The 19,007-nt window shown below is 45.6% G+C and overlaps 2 protein-coding genes across 3 annotated transcripts in view; both read left to right on the plus strand.

Annotated features, from left to right (window-relative positions):
* The window catches only part of Sec11a (SEC11 homolog A, signal peptidase complex subunit), a 38,678-nt gene extending 32,932 nt beyond the window's left edge, over nt 1-5,746 (plus strand). Inside the window, exons 6-7 of the mRNA XM_027408274.2 lie at nt 4,877-4,934; nt 5,221-5,746. Coding sequence (XP_027264075.1) covers nt 4,877-4,934; nt 5,221-5,271 — 109 coding nt within the window. The 3' untranslated portion in view covers nt 5,272-5,746. The remainder of the gene's footprint in view (nt 1-4,876; nt 4,935-5,220) is intronic.
* A 5,307-nt stretch (nt 5,747-11,053) lies between these two features.
* Nmb (neuromedin B) lies at nt 11,054-18,478 on the plus strand. 2 transcript variants are annotated; one of them, XM_027408272.2, is made up of 3 exons: nt 11,054-15,921; nt 16,467-16,639; nt 18,210-18,478. In XM_027408272.2, exons 1-3 carry the CDS (start codon nt 15,765-15,767, stop codon nt 18,342-18,344), a joined length of 465 nt encoding a protein of 154 aa, XP_027264073.1. In that variant the 5' UTR covers nt 11,054-15,764; the 3' UTR covers nt 18,345-18,478. The 2 variants fall into 2 exon arrangements, with proteins under 2 accessions (XP_027264073.1, XP_027264074.1); XM_027408273.2 differs by having other exon boundaries at nt 18,205-18,390.
* Nucleotides 18,479-19,007: the final 529 nt, after the last annotated feature.

A 19,007-nucleotide genomic window follows, 5' to 3' on the forward strand; every position in this document is an offset into this window, starting at 1 on the left:
TCTAGGTGCAGTGCACACGTGTATAACCCTAGCTACCTGGAAGTTGGAACAGGGTTTCTCTTGAGGTGAAGCTGTTTGTAGTCGCACAGTAAGACCCTATTTTGAAAATTAAAAATATGGGGCTGAATAGTTGGCTCGGTGGTTAAGAGCACTTACTATTGTTTCAAAGGACCCAGGTTCAATTCCCAGAACCCACATGGAGGCTTACCACCTCCTTGGGCACCAGGCACACATGTAGTGCATAGGTGCACATTGCAGGCAGAACACTCATATACATAAAATAGTAAAAATAAATCTTGAAATTATTTTAATTGAAAATGTAAGAAAAAGTTTGATGTGAGCACTCTTGACTGAAATCAACAATTACAACTTAATATATTCTTTGTGAATATACACTTTTAAATGCACTTTTTATCAGCTAAGCTTGGTAGTCTTATGCCTGTGTTAACAGGATTGAAAGTTTATGGCCAGCTTGAACTACATGAAACCTTATCTCCAAAAAAAAAAAAAAAAAAAACTTGCTATAGTAGTATTTTATTAAATTGCCTTTCAGACTTTTTATTTATTTATTTGATAGTCATATTGTGTGATTCTGGCTAGTCTGTAACTCACTTTGTAGACCAGACTGGCTTTGAACTCCCAGAGATTACCTTCTCCCTCTGCCTCTCTGCTGGGATTAAAGGCATTCACCAGGCCTGGGGTTTTGTTTTTTGTTTTGTTTTGTTTTTAGTAATTGTTTTTGTAAATGTGAAGGTCAGAGGACATCCCAGGGAAGTTGGTTCTTCAAACTCAGTTGTCAGTCTTAGTGACAAATGCTTTTACTGAGTGAGCCATCTTGTCAGCCCCAAACTTGTATTTATTTTTGTTTTTTCTAGACAGAGTGTCACTGTGGAGATCTGGCTGTGCTGTGACTCACTATATAGACCTCACACTGCCCTCGAACTCTGTCTCCAAAGTGCTGGAATTATGTTAATCTCTCCCACAAGTTTTGTGCCAAATTTGAAGCAAGCTTTATTAAAAATTGGCCTGGACGATGGACACTGGCCAGGTCCATACCCAGGATTTCCAGATTATGGCACCGAATTATATTAGTCAGAAGCTTATAAAGGGAATACCCACAAGACTACATACTTCCCACCTTCATCCAATCAGGGGCAAGCATACATCCTGACATACTTCCTCTTGATTGGTGTTCAAGCACATCCTGTTCAGTTGAAGCAACCAAGCTTGTTTACACATTAGCTCTCAGCATTTCAGGAAGTTATCTGTCCTTGAGCAAGTGGGGATAACAGTTTAGAGCCGTTTTTATTTTATAGCTCTCTTAAGCATAGTAATTTAAATTTAAAACATAAAAGTTTAGCCCTGCTGAGGTGGCACACACCTTTAATCTCAACAGATAGAAGCAGAATGATCTCTGTGAGTTCCAGGACAGCCAGGACTACACACAGAGAAACCTTGTCTCGAAAAAAATAAAACCAAAAACATAAAGCTTTAGCCATCACATTTTTTAAAATTTATTTTTTTACATTCCAATCCTAGTTCCCCCTCCCTCTTTTCCTCCTGCTCTCCCCTTCTCCCCCTCACTTCCCATCTGCTCCTCAGAGGGTAAGGCCTCCTTTAGGAGGCCCATCATCTCATTGAGGCAGGACCAAGGCACCTCCCCACCCCTCACACCCCTGTGTCTAGGCTGGGCAAGGTATCTCTCCATGTAGAATGGGCTCCACTAAGTCAGTTTGTGCATTAGAGTTAGATCCTGGACCCACTGCCAGTGAGTGGCCTTGGCCGTCACATTTAAAGGTGTGCATCACTACTCCCAACTTTCCCCAAGCTTCTTAAATATAGATCCTCTCTTAATTCATGTAGCATATTTTCTTTACTGTTTGGTCTTTAGACTGATAAGTTTCTTTTCTTTTCTTTTTTGGCTTTTTATGAGACAGGGTTTCTCTGTGTAGCTTTGGAGCTATCCTGGCATTCGCTCTGGAGACCAGGCTGGCCTCGAACTCACAGAGATCCGCCTGCCTCTGCCTCCCGAGTGCTGGGATTAAAAGCATGTGCCACCAATGCCTGGCTGGTAATTTATTTCTTTAGCAGTCCTTTTCGTTTAAGTCAGTGTCTCACTTTGTACTCTGGCTGTATACATATATTGAAATACATTAAGAAGTATTCCATAAACATATATAATTCTTACATGTAAATAAAAAATTAAACCCATGTGCAGGCACAATCACCGCTGCCTCAGACTCCCTCATAGCTGAGGTTGCTGGCATGGTGCCACAACAGCCTTAGTAGCACTTTTGGTCACGTGAACTCTAGACCCTCTAGATAATGGCTTGGCATCAGCTGGTGCTGGAGTTGGTTTATGAGCGGCATTTGTTTACTTATTTATAATCTTACTCTGCTTCCTAGCAATTCTACTTTAACATAGCTGTTTACCTGAGCAGTATAGGGGAGAATACTGCAGGTTTGGATTTAAAACAACTAATGATATCCTTCATTTGTAGGTGTCTCTTTTCAACTCTTGGGGAACCCACATGTTGACACAGGTCCTATGGTGAAACTGCTTGTCACCATGCACATGTGTCATGCACCTTCTATCAGACATAGACACCTTGACCTTGAGTGTGAAAAAGCGTTATTTGAGGTGCATCTTTCAGGGGTTTGTTTACTCAGAAAATGTGAGGACAGAAAAGTGTTTGTGGTAGTTTTGTGTGTGTTTGACACAGGGTTTCATGTCACCCAGGCTGGCCTTGAGCTCTCTGCTGTAGCTGACAATGACTGATCCTCCTGTCTGCACTTCCTAAACATTGGGGTTACAGGTGTGCACTACCACACTGATTTATGTGGTGCCAGAGATCAAACCCAAGGCTCCATGCCTGTATGCCAGGCCACATTCTGCCAACTGAGCTACAGCTGCAGCCCTAAGTGACTCTGTCAGAGAAGGTCCAACTGTAAGAAACACCAGTGTGTGGAAAGGGAGTTTGGGGAAGGGGGGAGAGGGAGGGAGACCAGTTCATTTTTGCAAAAAACAAAAACCAGGAGATAGGAAGTAAGGAGAGTTCCTAACAAGAAGTGAAGGATGTTTAACAGGAAGTGGAGGACTCTAAAGACAATGCCTATGGCTTTGAGGGTGGAGGGTATTAAGTGTGAGGTGATTTCTGTTTCTGTGGCCTTTGGCATGGCAGGAAGGCTTTACAAAGTGAAAGTGGACTGTGATAGAGTTCAGAGTCTTCTTGGGCCCAGCCTCTTTTCTCTTTGATAAATGTTAGTTTGCCACACGAAGTGTGTAGCTACCTTGGAGCCTGTCAGCGGAGGAGAAAATGAAGAGACATTTGCTTACCATCATTTCTCTCACATCAGTGATGATAATTTTCTTGTTCTGTCCTGAATTATTATTATTATTGTGAGTTGTTTTGTTTTTTAGATAGGGTGTCACTGGGTAGCCCTGGTTGACTTAAAACTTGATATGTAGACTAGGCTAGACTTGATCTTATAGACATCCACTAGCCTCTGCCCTGTATTCTTACAATGTTGGGTGTCATGCATAGAGATAAGGTTTAACGCCTGGAGAAAATGAAATTTCTTAGGAAAATGAAAAGAAAATCCTCAGGTATTCAAACATTCCATCAGGCAGTATTGGACCAAAGGCTTAGCTCAGCAATAGAGTGAGTGCCTGGCCTGGATGAAGCCCTGGGCTTGATCTCCTGCATGGTGAAACTGTGTGTACAAGTGTGTGTCCTCAAGAGAACATTAAATGTTTACTGGAAGGTTGAATGTACAAGGCACTTTGTTGGCCTTGAGGTTATGGGGGATCAAGTTTGGAGGAGTGTCAAATACCATATAATTAGTAATATAGCAAATTAGTTAAAATTGTGAGGAAAACCTCAATGACAGTGTAGCAAGTCCTAAAAGATTTTTCACCAGGTGGTTTTGTGTAGTTTGAGGAAATAAAAAAGAAAGCTAATGAAAACACAGGGCTGGGGAGATTGTTCAGTGGTTAGAGCACTTGCAGCTCAAGTGGAAGGCTCTGAGTTCAGATCCTCAGAGGCTCTGTAAATGCCTGGTGGGCTTGGTCACCATCTATAATTCCTTCTTGGGAAAGAAATGAAAGTCCAGGTACAGCAGTCTAGAGGTAGGTGTAGAAACAGATTTTGGGTTATTGAAACCAAAGAGGAAGCATTTTAAGAGCAAGTTTGTGTTCAACAAAATAAAATCCTGAAGGAGATGTTCAGGAAGATGGGGGCTAAGATGGATTTGCTGTATATGGTGATAAAAATGGTTGTAGAAAAAGTCAGAGCTAGGCATGGCGGCACATGTACTCATTCCAGCATTTTAGGAGAGGAGACTAAGGCAGGTGGAAGGAAGCTCAATGCCAGCCTGGGCTACATTTCAAGATTCGGTCTAAAAAACAAAATCAGAATTAAGAGGGCAAGACCAGACTACAGTTAAACGGACGGGTGGTGAAGCCATGAGCTCCGGAAAAAAGCTCTACTGTTTGCTGGCCACTCAGCATGAGATACCTTGTAGTATGCTGCCGTGTGTGCTTTATCTCCCCAAAGGCTAAGAGGCCACACCCATCCCCTAGCCATTAGAGATACCACCTGGGGACCTAAGATCTCCAGTCTGGTTCTGCTTCTGCCACACACAAGCCATGCAGCTTGGGTGCGTGATCCTGTTTCCTCATCTATAAAATGGTGATAATCCTAACTTCCTTGTAACAGGCTGATGAAAGGAGCAAATATAATATATGCAAGTGGACTTTGTGAATGAAAATTAGTACTCTGTGGAAGGTACTGGTAATTAATAGTCAGTAAATGTTAGCAGCTGCTTCATTTAAGCATTTTTCTGTGATGATAAGTTGTTTGCTTGTTTGTTCTAGATTTGTTCCTTATATTGGAATTGTGACAATCCTCATGAATGACTATCCTAAATTTAAGGTGAGATTGCCCTACTGAATGTTTGATTAAAAATGAAGTGCTCTTGGGTTAAGGGGATAGCTTAGCCGTACTGGGGCTTAGCATGTGTGAGGCCCTGCATTCAGTCCACCTCCCCCACAGTGTCTTCTGTTTAATTTTGGAAACTGTTAAGTGGATTACAGTTAAAGCATGAGGGAATAATTAGGTACTTTGATATTTGATTCTGTTCACAAAAGAGTTAATTAACACTGAAGACTTAAAAGCTGTTGGAAGTGCCTCTGACTTGTGCTCATGTTTCATTTTCTAGTATGCAGTACTGTTTCTGCTGGGTTTATTTGTACTGGTCCATCGTGAGTAAGAAGTCGGCTGCACTGTTCCTGGAAGATGCTGTGCTTTTTGTTGCTGGATGTTTGGAGTAGATCCTGGTCTGTGATTGGCGGATATTTGGAGACACACATGTTGGCGCTTCTTGGTAGCACTGGTTTGCATTAGTTTCTGTTTCCACACCTAAGGCTGTGTGGGCGGGTGCATGTGCACCATGGAGTGCACCCAAGGGGACTTTCAATCACAGGATTTCATATGTTGTCATTGTCACTCTTTCACATTTTTGTACATCAGTGAATTTTTTATATTAAAAGGTTGAGCCAAAGCCCCCAGTGTTTGTATTTTGAAGCCAAGCTTCACTTCTAAAGTGCCTACAGAGTTCTGTAAATGAAGACAGCTCTGTGTGAGTGAGTTCACACCTGTCATCCTTCCTTACTGTAGGGTGGCACACATTGAGGTCATAAGTCTTAACTTTTCAGAATTTTAAATAAAAGACTTTGCACATTGAACCCCTTCCCCGGAATTGTGTTTGTTGGGAAAGCTCCTGAAATGTGCCTTTCTTGGCTGGTTACTAGTGCCCACTATGGTTTACACAGTCTCGGGTGTGCTGGGCATGGCAATACAGGCTTGTTATCCCAGAATCTGGAATATCACAGCACCAGAAATAGGAGGGTCAGCTCTAGGTCATCTCAAGGTCAGCCCAGGCTTTGTGAGATTGCGTATCAAGAAACTAGAAAAGCTGGGTGGTGGTGGCACAAGCCTTTAGTCCCAGCACTTGGGAGGCAGAGACAGGCGAATGTTCTTGAGTTCAAGGCCAGCCTGGTCTACAGAGCAAGTTCCAGGACAGGTTCCAAAGCTACATAGAGAAACCCTGTCTCGAAAAATAAGAAAAAGAAACTAGAAAGAAGAAAAGGCTTTAGTATGAACAGTCCTTCAGCCATGAAGGTTGGTCAAATACTAACAAAGGGGTTTTGTTTAGGTTTGTTTTGGTTTCTGTGAAGCCAAAGTAGCCACTGACGTTCATAGGAAATCTCTTAGTTATACAATTGAGTCTTCACTAGGGTGTGAGTCAGATGTGTACAGTCCCAGGTGGTGTTACTGAGAGGTTCAGGGAAATCTCACCTGGCTGTAGAAACACCTGGCCCTCTGTCCCCTGCAGGCCCTCTCCACACTTCTCCACACTGTATTAGCATTTGGGTGAGGCAGGTGAAGGCTCGGGGGCCAGCATTTTACTCTCTTTAACTCTCATTTGCCTAAACCCATTATTATTTTAAGTGACTGGCTTTGCATTTTCTCTAATGCAGGCTTAAGGAGACAGAATTTGAAGTAGTGACTAAAAGCCCAATTGTGTTTTCTTTTCATTTTCAAGCCACCAGGGAAAAGGAATGTAGGGTAAGCCAATATGCACTAACACAAAATACTTCTAATTCTGTCTTTCTTGTTTAATGTGAAATCTCAAAGTAAGCAAGTTTTCTGTTGGGCACGTGGTCAGGTTCTGTGTACTCAGCTGAGGTGACAGCCTGTGCTGTATTGTTAATGGAGTAGACAAGCTTCCAGAGCCTTCCCGCAAGAGAAGGCTGCCAGCTGAAACCCATTAACTAGGCCTACCCTTCAAATTTTGCATATGGATGCTTAATGGTGTCAACTCTTAACAGATGGCTTTTTCAACCTGCAGGGCTTCTATTTTCTCATGATCGGGAGGGTGCTCCAACCACTTCTCCAGCATGGCAGAGTATTATTCATTTCTTCCTTGATAGTTGTCTGTGGGAGACAGGGTTAATATTCTTCCTGCTCAGTGCCCTGGCTCCTTTTCCTGCCTTGCTAGATGTTCCTGTTAACAAAGGCTGGGACTGGAGAGGTGGCTCACAGGTTAGGAGCACTGGCTGCTCTTCCAGAGGTCCTGAGTTCAATTCCCAGCAACCACATGGTGGCTCACAACCATCTGTAACAAGATCTGCTGCCCTCTTCTGGTGTGCAAATGAATGTACAGATAGAGCACTCATATACATAATTTTGGGGGGGGGGTTCGAGACAGGGTTTCTCTGTGGCTTTGGAGGCTGTCCTAGAACTAGCTCTTGTAGACCAGGCTGGTCTCGAACTCACAGAGATCCATTTGCCTCCCGAGTGCTGGAATTAAAGGCATGCACCATCAACGCCCAGCCAATAAATATTTTTTTAAAAGGCTAAATTTCTCTTTACAAGTAGCCAGAGCACTTGAAAACATTTTAATCACTCTATTAGCCACTTTTTGTATTGTTGAAAGATAAAGCATAAGACTTAAAACTAAAAGATTTGGGGGGTTAGAGTTAGCTCCAAAGTTCAGAGCACTGGCTGCTCTTAAAGAGGACCTGGTTCTGTTCTCAGCTTTCATATGGCAGCTCACAACCACCTGTATCTCTGGTTCCAGGGGATCTCATGCCCTCTTCTGGCCTCTGTGGGCACTGCAGGCATATGGTATTCATGCATACATTCAGGCAAAACACATTAAAAAAAAATAAAGATTGGAAAGATGATTCATTGGTTAAGAGCACACACTGCTTTAGAGGATGGGAGTTCAGTTCCCAGCACCCACATGAGGCAGCTCACAACCACCCATAACTCCAGTTCCAGGGGATCCAGTGTTGCCATCTAACTTCCATAAGCATGCACATACACACACACACACACACGCACGCACGCACGCACGCACACAGAGACAGAGAGAGAGAGAGAATGTATCTTTCAAAAATAATAAATCTTTAAAGATACACACACACATATATATACGTATGTATGTATGTATGTATGTATGTATGTATGTATTACGTATATATGTATATCTTGGGCTCTTTGTAAAATAAATCCTGAAAGGGGTGTTGGAGACAGTCTGCTCATTGAGGTAATGAATACTTGCTACCTTTGTAGAGGACTTGGGTTTATGGCACCCACAACTGCCTGTAACTCCAGCTCCAAGGGTCCCACACTTCTTGTCTCCTTGGGCACCTGCACTCATGTGCACTTACACAAATAAAAATAAATCTTTAAAAAAGGAAAATGTAAGAAATGAGCCAGGCATGCAGTACACACCTGTAGTCCAAATCACACAGGAGGCTGAGGCAGGAAAACCATTTGAGCCCATAGATTTGAAACTACCTGGGCATCTTAGTGAGACAAAACTCACCAAAACAAAAATACAAGGAAAATGTAAGAAATGCTAGAGAAACTTAACTAGTGACTGAATGGAACTTCCCAGTTCTGGCATTTGGCAGGATTAAGGGGAGGTGTGGAGGACTCAGCCCCTGGAAGGAATTGGAAAAGGGGTGAGACCCAATAAAACTTTACATTGGAATTTGATACTAGGATGATCTCTTGGTCTCACAACTACAGCTAATAAATCTTGTGTCATTTTCTCAGCTCCAGCCCTACAACTCCAGTTTGTCTGCCAGATCTCAAATGTTCAGGGGGGAGGAGCTAGGTATTGTATTTCCCTGTGCATCTCACTGCCAATAAGGATCCATTTTCATGAGCATTTACGCTTCCTGTTGCTTGAGTACCAGTCATGGTATCCATGCCTGTTCCTATCCTCTGTCTTATGTTTCCTACCCCACTGATCCTGTCTGTAGGCATAGTAGATAATTACTTTGGGTGTGCCTTTTGTTTTTAGAAGAATCCCTTTATTGAACCATACATTTGTCTTCACCCTACCTCTCTCTCAAAAACCTGCATGTGAGGTTCAGGCTTTGAACGCAGCTGATATGGAGTGAGCATCGCCAGGCCAGCCACCCTGGTGTTTTCACTATATTGCTGAATTCTCTCATCTGTGCATATCTGAGTCTCACCATCTTTAGATATAATTGTTCTTCTGCTGCAGATCCTTGACAGCTTTACAATGCTTGGGATTTGAGGTATGGCCTCATTCCTGGCGGGTTGTGAGCGCCTCTGGTGCAGGAGCCTGGTTTTATAGACACTGTGTTCTGCTTCCCCAGTAGCATGAAGCAGCGCATATTAAATGCTGGGTATAACCATGTACTGGAAGCAGAGGAGGCATAGTATCTTAGATTAGTGTTGTTGAGCAGAGCGCATGAATCATTAAAGTGATTTGTACTTTCCTGTTACTTACTAAGTACATTCTCTCTTGGCCTTGCCAAATTTGAATCTGAAAACTTCCTCTCGACATGGTTCCATTTAAGCACCATGTATCCTTTCCAATTTTTTTTAATGTTAATTCTGCTTTCCTGTTTGTGTATGCCTGTAGACTCTTCCTGTGTCCTCTTAATTGGTGGGACTGTTGGCATTTGTCACTTTACCTAGGGAGTCATAGGCTTCTGAGAGAGCCTTGTCTTTTTTGATTGCTTGTGTACTTTTCTGGGGAGACTCTTTAGCACAGTGCTTTGGTATTTGCTTTAGTGTCTTATCAATTCCAACTAGGTGCTCATAACATGGGGGGCACTAATCCATCATCTGCAGTCACCCCCTCCTTATAGCAGTGAGTTTTGAAATGATCCAGCTAACTATAGCTGGTTACATGGATTTCCTCCCTTCCTCAAGGTGTTCAGGAGGGCCAGCTTAAGCTGTTTTCTGTCATGTCATGTCCTGTGTCCCGTCGTGCCCCCCCCTCCCGCCAGCTTAACCACTGTTCTCTGTTGCTAGAGCTGTGAACACCAGTGACTGTAAGAAGTCAAACAGCAGATATGACCCTTTCCACACAAAGTATGTCTAGATATAGAAAGAACGCTGCTTAATCAAGGAATGTTGTTGAGACTGAAACTAGCAGGGCTTACCCCAAATTGTGAAGACATTCCTTCCAAGGGTCACTGTAAGTCCTCCGGACTCTTCCGGTCTCAGTTGTCCCCAGATGCCACAGTCTGTATCCACATGGGACTTGCCAGGGAGACATGCCACCACCTCTGCTTGTGCTGGTTACTGTGTGGGGTACAGCTAAGAATTCTCTCAATCAGCAGATGCTTGTTAATATCTGCTGTGCCAGATTTTCAGCTAGACCCTGGCTCCAGCAGTAAGTAAGCAGGGTCTTTGCTGCCCTTTCAGAACTCACCTTAGTGGGTGGAACATATATTGACATAGAATCCAGCCTGGTGGTGGTGCACGCCTTTAATCCCATCACTTGGGAGGCTGAAGCAGGTGGATCTCTGTGAGTTCGAGGCCAGCCTGGTCTCCAGAGCGAGTGCCAGGATAGGCTCCAAAGCTACACAGAGAAACCCTATCTCAAAAAAAAAAAAAAAAAAAAAAGTTAGTGGACATAGTGATCACAGAAAGGTGCTGGGAGCCCCCAGTGCTTCCTGCTTCAGACCACCCAGTGCCTGTCCATGCTCCTCTCTTAACACTGTCAGAGGGCACTGGCTTTCTCTGTGTTCCTCTCCCCACTAGAGTGAGTTGATTCCTTTATATAATGAGACAGGTCTGGTCTTGGATTCATCTTTGGGTGTCCCCTAGTGCCTGTTACAGTGTTGTGCTTATTTTTAAATTGATTAATATACTCATCTTGTTCTACTATGTTATAAAATAGTAACCGAAGAAGTTAAGAGTTGAAGTAATTATTGCAAAGGAAACAACATCAGTTGCGAATCAGTTGCTTTATGTATAACCTATGGTCGCAAAAGATTCTGTTGTTGGGCTAGAGAGATGGCTCAACAGTTAAGAGCTCTGGCTGCTCTTCCAGAGGACCCAGGTTCCAATTCCCAGCACCCACATGGCATCTTACAACTGTCTGTAACGCTAATTCCAGGGGACCTGATATCCATGCAAAACACTAATGCACAAACAATAAAAATAAATAAATTTTAAAAAAAGATTCTGTTGTCATGCTGGGCAGTGGTGGCACACACCTTTAATCCCAGCATTTGGGAGGCAGAGGCAGGCAGAGAGCTCTGAGAGTTTGAGACCAGCCTGGTCTATAAAGGGAGTTCCAGAGCCAAGACTGTTAAGCAGGGAAACCCTGTCTCAAAAACAAAACAAAACAAAGCAAAAGCCGCCTCCTGAGGGGGTGTGACAACCTGTGCCTGTAGTCCTAGCACAGGGGAGGTGGAGGCAGGTGTGTCAGGAATTTAAGGCCCAGCCTTAGCTACAACAGTGACTTCAAGGCCAACTTGAGCTACATGAGACCCAGTTTCAAAACACAAACCAGAAAAGCTACCTCATCCATCGGGAATTTCAACTTCCCCTATGATGGTCTTCTAATAAACCTCTAAAACCCACGGCCTCTTTAGGAACCATTCTGTCATTATTCTGACACCCACGCCCCCAGTCTACTACCCTCATCAGCCAAGAATATTTTCTTAAGCTTGTATTATAAAAACAATGACCTTTTCTCATAGACAGTTAAATCTTGCTATTGAATCTGACTTTGAAACTGTATATCCTATCTGAGGCATCCTGTTTCTGTCATGCTTCTACCCACTCTCAATTAAGAATCACTTTTCCAGAACCGTCACTTTAATTTCCCATCTATTTGGATTGGTAAACCAGGCCCCAGCTTTAATTCAAGGAGTCTAGTTAGACGAATTTATGTTTGGAACTTAATGTCAGGCAAGTAAATAAATTGGCCAGCATCAAGCTTTGATCAGAGCTCTCAGCCTGAAAACTTGAGCCAAAAACAGAATGCTGTAGAATTCTTTTCTCAGAACTGGTCAAGAATTGCGATAGAGCCAAGTGTGATGGCTCACGCCTTTAATCCCAACACTAGGGAGGCAGAGGCAGGCGGATATCGTTTTTTTAAAAAAAATAATAAGAGAACTGATGTAGGTGCACTGGCATTTTGGTTTAGGAACCAAGGTGTCACAGGCATGTTGGTGGTGCCATGTACATACACCCTGATCTCACTGCTAATGAGTGACCATTTCCTGGGAATGGGGCTTCGGGCTTTGCTTTTCCTAGGATCACAGCAGGATTGACTAAAACCACTTTGCAGTTTATAACAAACTTTAGTCTTAACTAATTTTCTCTATGTAAGCACTCTTTAATGAACGTCATGCTTGAAATTGCTCTAATCCTGCATCTTCTCAGTCACGTCTCCCTTGTGTTCATCTGCCCTTCTCCTTTCCTACCAGGCAGGACTGGGCTTTCCCTTCGGGATCATTTGTGGCCTTTGTCCAGCTTTAGCCTGGTGATAACTGCCTTGCTGGAATGGATGCCCATGTGGACAGTTGTGCCATTAGCCTTTTTTGGCGGCACCTTTCAGTGTGGATGACACATTTCTTTCTATACACCTGGAACACCTTGCCAATCTGCTGCCTTTGCAGTGTCCTCAGACAACCTGAACTTCATCATCTTTTCAAATGTGCAAACATTAAAGGGGCATCACACTTGTGTTTCAGCTCTTCAGAACGAGGGGAAGACATCATCTTCCTAAAGGGAGAGGGTGCACTGAAATGCTGTGTATTTGCTTCTGTCAGAAGTCACAAAGGGACTGAGCTTCATTTTGGTGGCAGCTGCTCCAGCAATGGCTTCAAAGGCAAGAGCTATTGTTTCCTATTTAACAAGCCTCAGAGTAACCTCTGTTTTACCAAGGAGAGAAAACAGTCCAGGATTTGCATTGGGTCTTTGCAAGGTCACTACACAACAGAGGTCTGCTGTGTCACCGTGTTACTGCCCTAGGTGCCATGTCCTGTCCTACCTTTGGAAGTTGAATGGGCTATTACAGTAAACCTTGGTTTGCAAAGCCCCTTCTCGGGTTTCCTCAGATTATCAAATCTCTTAGAAACAGTGAGATTCTCTACCAGACTAAGTATTTATACCTCTTTGGATAGACAGTGATGTGGCACGCATACCAGCAGCACTGGAGAGGTTGAAGCAAGAGGATTTTGAGTTCAAGGCCAGTCTAGCTCCACAATGAGTCTCAGTCTCTAAAATCCAAAACCCTTTCCAAAACCCTCTTTGGGGTTATGTAACTGTCCCCTTAAATGCATGAACACTATATGCAAATAGTTAAGAAAGCTGCCTGGGCTGCTCACTGCAGGGCTTCATATCATCCCTGAGCTGTCATCTGCCCATCTGAGTAGCAGTTCCCTGGCTTTCTCTTCTAAGCTGTGAACTGATCATGTGTTAGATGGAGCTGGTCTTTGGTGTAAGTGAATTTGTGAGAACAGAACTCAAAGCCTCAGGGTCACCCGTAGGAGACCACTGAGACTGGAGAGGCAGTGCCCACTGGCTCTGCCCCCTGATACCTCAAAACTCAGTTGGTGCTGAAATGATAGCTGTTAGGGAAAACTATTCTCACAGCTTTGGGGGCCTGAGGCAGTGCCCCAAAAGTGTCATGACAGACCTGAAGCCTGACTCTGGTGAACCTCAGGGGTGGTCTTTGCCAATAACATGAGAGAAGCTTGTTAAGTAAGTTCCTTTAAGTGGTTGAGGAAAGCAGGGCTCACTCAACACTATTTCCCCTGGCTTCCACATCCATGGCCCAAAGAGAGTCTGGGAGTGTGGTGGATGCAGGAGAGAGGGAGGAGATTGCAGAGGGAGTGATTATTACGGGAAGGTGATAAGAGCTATATCTGAACACCATGGCTAGGCTGTGACAAGAAAGCAGAGAGGTGTAAATGTCAGGTTGGGGGTGAGAAGCAAGGAAATTGAAAGGAAAAGCCAGGGCCAGAAATGGGCCGTCATTGTCCTATGGGCCACACTCTGGAACCTCAGCATCACAGCTGCAGAAAGTTTCCCTGGCACTGTGAGGTGGATTAGTAAAGTGCTTGCCTTGTAAGCATGAGGACCTGAGTTCAGATCATCAGCACCCATAGAAAAAGCTGGGTTGTTGGCCAGCACCGAAAATCCCAGTTCTGGGGAGGTGGGGACAGGAGGGTTCCCAGGCTTGCTAGCTAGCCAGTCTTAATCAGTAAGCACCAGGTTCAACAAGAGACCCTACCTCAAACATGAAGGTGGGGGCCAGGAGGGGACTTGGTGGGGAAAAGCACTTGCTGCAACAAACCCGAACTAAGCTCAGATTCCTAGAACCAACATGAAAAACTGTATGTAGTATCACATACATGTAATCAGTGTTCCTAAGACGAGATGGGAGAATAATCCAGAAGTTCATAGGACTGCTAAACTGCATGCCATTGCAAGTCAGCAGAGACAAGAGAGACACTGCTTCACACAAGGTAGAAGGTAAGACTTGACCCCCGAAAGTTGTCCTCTGGCCTCCATATGTGGGTATGCATGCACACATACATGCACACAACACAAAGGTGGAACACAATTAAGGAAGATGCCTACTGTGTTAATCTCTGACATCCATAAGAACATCAAAGATCCCCTTCTGGGGTGGTGATCCATCGGACTGTCAGGCCTTGCTCAGCTAGCTAATGTGTAGGTGTTAGGACAGCAAACCAAGTATAGTGGGTCACATCTGTAATCTAGCACTTGAGAAGCTGAGGCAGGAGGATTGCTATAAATTCAATTCAATCTGGCCTATATAGTGAGTTCCAGGTCTACATGCAAGCCTTGTCTTAAAACAAAAAGATGATGATAGCAGCTGCCATCATTGGGCCCAGGTTGGGAGGTTCTGCTATGCCCCACGAGTGTTCCAGAAAGGGATCCAAGACCTTGCACCCCATTCCACCTGTCTTTCCTTGACCTAGTTTCCAATGAGAAGGTGAACTCTTGGTAGCAGGGAGTTGATGCCCCCCCACCTTACCCCCGGCCTTCCCACAGTGTTCCAAGTGTTGGTGTGCAGCGAACAGTTAAACAAAAATAAAGGAGTTGAAGCGCATATCTGCCCCTGACCACTAAGTGACGCCAGTGATGGCTGGAGATGTTTTCCACGACCAGTCAAGACAGCTCCTCAAGAAGACAGTGCTGTACCTTAACTAAGAGTTGTACTGAAAGACGTGAAGCTATTAAAGGTATAGGCGGTATGGTTATTTCCACTTCACAATAGAAGAAAGCATCACCTGACCCAGCGCTCTTTCCACTGCCCCAACCCACGGGGCAGGTCTGCCTCCTGCCCAGTTATGATAGACCAGGCCCTCTAAGTGGTTCCACTGCTAGGAGACAGCTTCTCACTCCCTTCCCCATCATTCTCTCCCCATTCTGGGCACAGAACATTTCCAGGTTGCCCAGAGTGAGATATTTGCGAGGGAGCAGAGAGGTGCAAGCAAGGGTCAGATGCCTCAAGACGGAGGAGGTGACAGAATTCTTTTATGGAATTCCTCTGCTAGATGATGCCAAACACCCACGCTGCGAGGAGTGGGACTTTTTGCTCCACTTTAGCCTCAAAGGGAAGCTTTGAGAGCTGATATAACATGATGGCAGAAAGCTGGTGTCGGTGGCCAAGGAGGGTCTTGGGAGCCACCTTTGCTGTGGCGCAGTGCCACACTCCAGGTTGCACACGAACTCTGGTGGGTTTCTGCCAAAGCTCAAAATAAGGCAGTGCCCACCCTGGTGGCTTTGGGGGTGGAGCCTGCAGAGGGCGGGGCTTTGGGGCAGGGCGAGCTCAGCGCCTCCAGCGGGCTCCTCTCCACTGTAGTTTAAAAGGCTGGAAGGCGGGCTTCGAGAACTAGTATCTGAGTGCGGGAGAAGAGCCCGCTTGAAACAGCCATGACCCGGCAGGCAGGGGGCTCTCGGCTGCTCTGCAGTCTCCTCCTCTTTGTGTTGTTCACTGCTGGCGTCGCCCCCTTCAATTGGGATCTCCCGGAGCCCCGCAACCGAGCCAGCAAGATCCGAGTGCACCCCCGGGGCAACCTCTGGGCAACCGGTAAGTCTTGAGGGGACACCAACATGTGTGCCTCATTCTCCTTAGCCCCCAGTTTCCTTTCAACTTTCTGGAGGCTCACAGTGGCAGAGCTCCTGCAGACCCCGGGGGCTCAAGTTTAACAGGTGGGAATTAGCAGGTCAGATCCAGCAGCCACAGGCTAGGCTAAGATAACCCATTAAGCAAGTTTAAGACAAGAGCTGGGCCAGCATTGTAGATCTGGTTGCCAGCCAGCCCCCCTTCCCTTAAGCAGACTGCCAGGTTTTCTCACTCATGTCTTCTTTGTACATCCGTCTCCGAGGAGCCTTCTCTACTTCCTTCCCTGGCCCCAGGCTATCTACCCTTCTTCCAGTTGTGCTGTCCTCCAGCAGGTCGGGAAAAGCTGAGGCTTTGCCTCCACCCAGATGTCTGTGGCTTCTTGCTGAGGAGGAACATTTCTTGTCTTTCCTCTGTGAGAGCAGAAAGGTGGAATAGACCAGAACTTGCGTGTGGTAGGTAATAGGGTCCTCACTCCCTAGCTGTCACATACCTTGGCACCTCTTTTTTAGGTCATTTCATGGGCAAGAAGAGTCTGGAGCCCCCAGGCCTGTCGCTTGTGGGGACAGCACTTCCCAGCATCCAGAGGGACCAGAGACTGCCGCTGAGTCATGATCTGTTCCGGATCCTCCTGCTAAAGAAAGCCTTAGGCATGAACCTCAGTGGCCCAGACTCCCCAATTCAGGTGAGCCTCTACCCCAGTACCAACATGGAAGAATTGTCACCCAGCTTGGGTTCAGGGTGGGACTGCCTAGCCAGGATGTAATATGCATGGATTCTAGAAAGTCAGGGTCTCAGGGCTCAAAGGGGAAATATCCCAAAGACCAGAAAATGACGCAGCAAACTGCTTGGGAAAGAAGTTCCTCTTTGCCCATCCCCAGTCTGAAGTCACAGACTAGGATATCCTTGCCTTTGAACAGACTGTCCTCCTCCATGCCACACAGCCTTGTCCATCCCAGTTGTCATCTGCCTTTGCTGTTCCAGTCTGCCTGTGGTCTGACCTGTGACCTCTGAGCCCTAGCGGTGCAAAGGGAACTCAGAACCAGCCTACTTCCCATCTCCCTGTCCATCCCCCTGTCCAGTTACCAATGGCAGGCTTTATCATGTCAGTGCTCTCGACAGTCTAGGCTCTGGGGGCTGTCCTGTGCATTTAGGATGCTAAACACATCCCTGGTCTCCACCTACCTGACGCCACTAACACATTCTCTCTCCTCACCAAGTTGTGATAACCAAAATTCCCTCCAGGTCACAATGGTGCACTTGCCTGCAGTACCTGATACATCAGGAGGATGGTTTAAGACCAGGAGTTTGTGAGAAACAAAAACAAAAGAGTCTTTAGACACCAAGTTGATGTCCCCCAGGTGGAAGTGGCTGTAAAGCACTAACTAACCTGTGGTGCTCAAGCCCTTAGTGTCCTGCCTGGCTGGGTGGCAGCTCTTCCATTCTTTGCTTCTGGTACTGTCCCCACTGCACAGCACTCTCCCTTTACTTACTGCTGTGTGCAGAAGGCAGTGTGATGGGGTAGCATGTATGCTGGGGCCACATAGCTAGTTAGTAGTCAGGTGACCTTAGGAATGTCACTGAACTACTCACGCTCTTCATTGAATGGAAATAACAGACCCATTTATGTCACATGCACAGTGTGGTACACAGAAAGGTCTTGGTAAGCAGGAGCTCTTACTGCCTGTCTGCAAGCCCCTGGCAGTGCCTGCTGCTGACTCCCTTTGTAACACCCCACATCTGCCTAGCAGTGTGTGTATATGGAAGGAGAGACATTCCGTAGAGAAAGTCTACCTACAGTCCCAGCAAACATCCCAGAAATCTCAGATTCAAGAGCAAGAAGCTTGGACTGGCAGAGTCCAAAGAGACATAACATCACCTCTAGGATTATTTTGAAGGCCTGAAATACCAAGACCAACCAGAGACTCTCAGGGGAAGCAATACTGCCATGGCCAGTGGCAGGGAGCATCAGAGAGGTCTGGGGCAGAGTTTGGGGGAGGTAGAGGAATGTCGCTAACACTTGTCTAGTGCCTTGGACTTGATTTCTGTGGTGCCCTTTAATTGTCATGACCACCCTGAAATCAGTGCCATAATCTGGGAAAACCATTACCCCTGACTCGTCTCAGGCCTTTCAGGGAGAAAGGTACTCACTCAGAGACCCAGCAGAGAGCATGCCCCCCCCCCCGCCACTTCTGTGCATACAGCATATCCCTATGATGTGTGGGTCAAGCCTTCTCCTTTTGTCTTCAGTACAGGAGGCTGCTGGAGCCAATACTGAAGAAGTGATGCCAATAATGGGACCAACACAACAACATGGCTTAGAATGTGTCCATCCAGGCAAGCTGCTGAATGCAACCCCAGGAGTGGCCCCATCTGGATGTAAATTCTAAGCTCCAGTGTGTTACTCCTTTGCTGAGATTTCTGGTTGGGTCACCTGGAATCTTGATGATGCAGACACAAAGTCTTTCCTGCTGTAGTTCTTGCTTCCCTGGTGAAGTTGTGAATAAAAACCCTGCTCTTTACACAGAATGTCTGGGCATCTTCTTCCACACACTTTTGAAGAAAGGGGAAAGGACTCTGAAGGGTGGTGTGTTTGTTGAGATGGGGTGGTCTTGGAAAAGCTCCATCACCCTTCACCATGGTGCCAACCAGGCAATGAATGATTGTCAACTTTTGGCAATCAGGTACTCTGTTCACGGGCCCATTGTCATTTCTACTACCTAAAATTTCTTTGCCTGAGATGGGGAGCTGCCTACACCATGCTACACTCACCCCATCTTTCATCCCAAGCTTTAGTGTGCTGGAATCCAGCCCTGCTGTTTTCTGGTTCTTCTCTGGATGTAGGAACCTCTCTGTAGGCTGCCAAAGTTATCGAATAAAAATGAGAGTGTCAGATACTTTATTGATTGGTACAGTGTCTTGTGTAACGTAGACTGACCTCGAACTCCCTATGTAGCACATGAGCACTGGAATTACAGGTGTGCGCCTCCATGCCAGGAGTGTTTATGCGGTACTGGAAAGCGAGCTTCAAGCATGCTAGGCAAGCACTCTAG

This window comes from Cricetulus griseus, chromosome 3 (assembly GCF_003668045.3).
Source record: "Cricetulus griseus strain 17A/GY chromosome 3, alternate assembly CriGri-PICRH-1.0, whole genome shotgun sequence".
NCBI classification, from domain to species: domain Eukaryota; kingdom Metazoa; phylum Chordata; class Mammalia; order Rodentia; family Cricetidae; genus Cricetulus; species Cricetulus griseus.

Bases quoted from the DNA above. Each gene is read 5' to 3' on its own strand.
- Nmb (XM_027408272.2), top strand. From the start codon at position 15,765: ATGACCCGGCAGGCAGGGGGCTCTCGGCTGCTCTGCAGTCTCCTCCTC. The intron at 15,922-16,466 runs GTAAGTCTTGAG...CCTCTTTTTTAG, and splicing joins GGGCAACCTCTGGGCAACCG to GTCATTTCATGGGCAAGAAG. The intron at 16,640-18,209 runs GTGAGCCTCTAC...TCTTCAGTACAG, and splicing joins GCCCAGACTCCCCAATTCAG to GAGGCTGCTGGAGCCAATAC.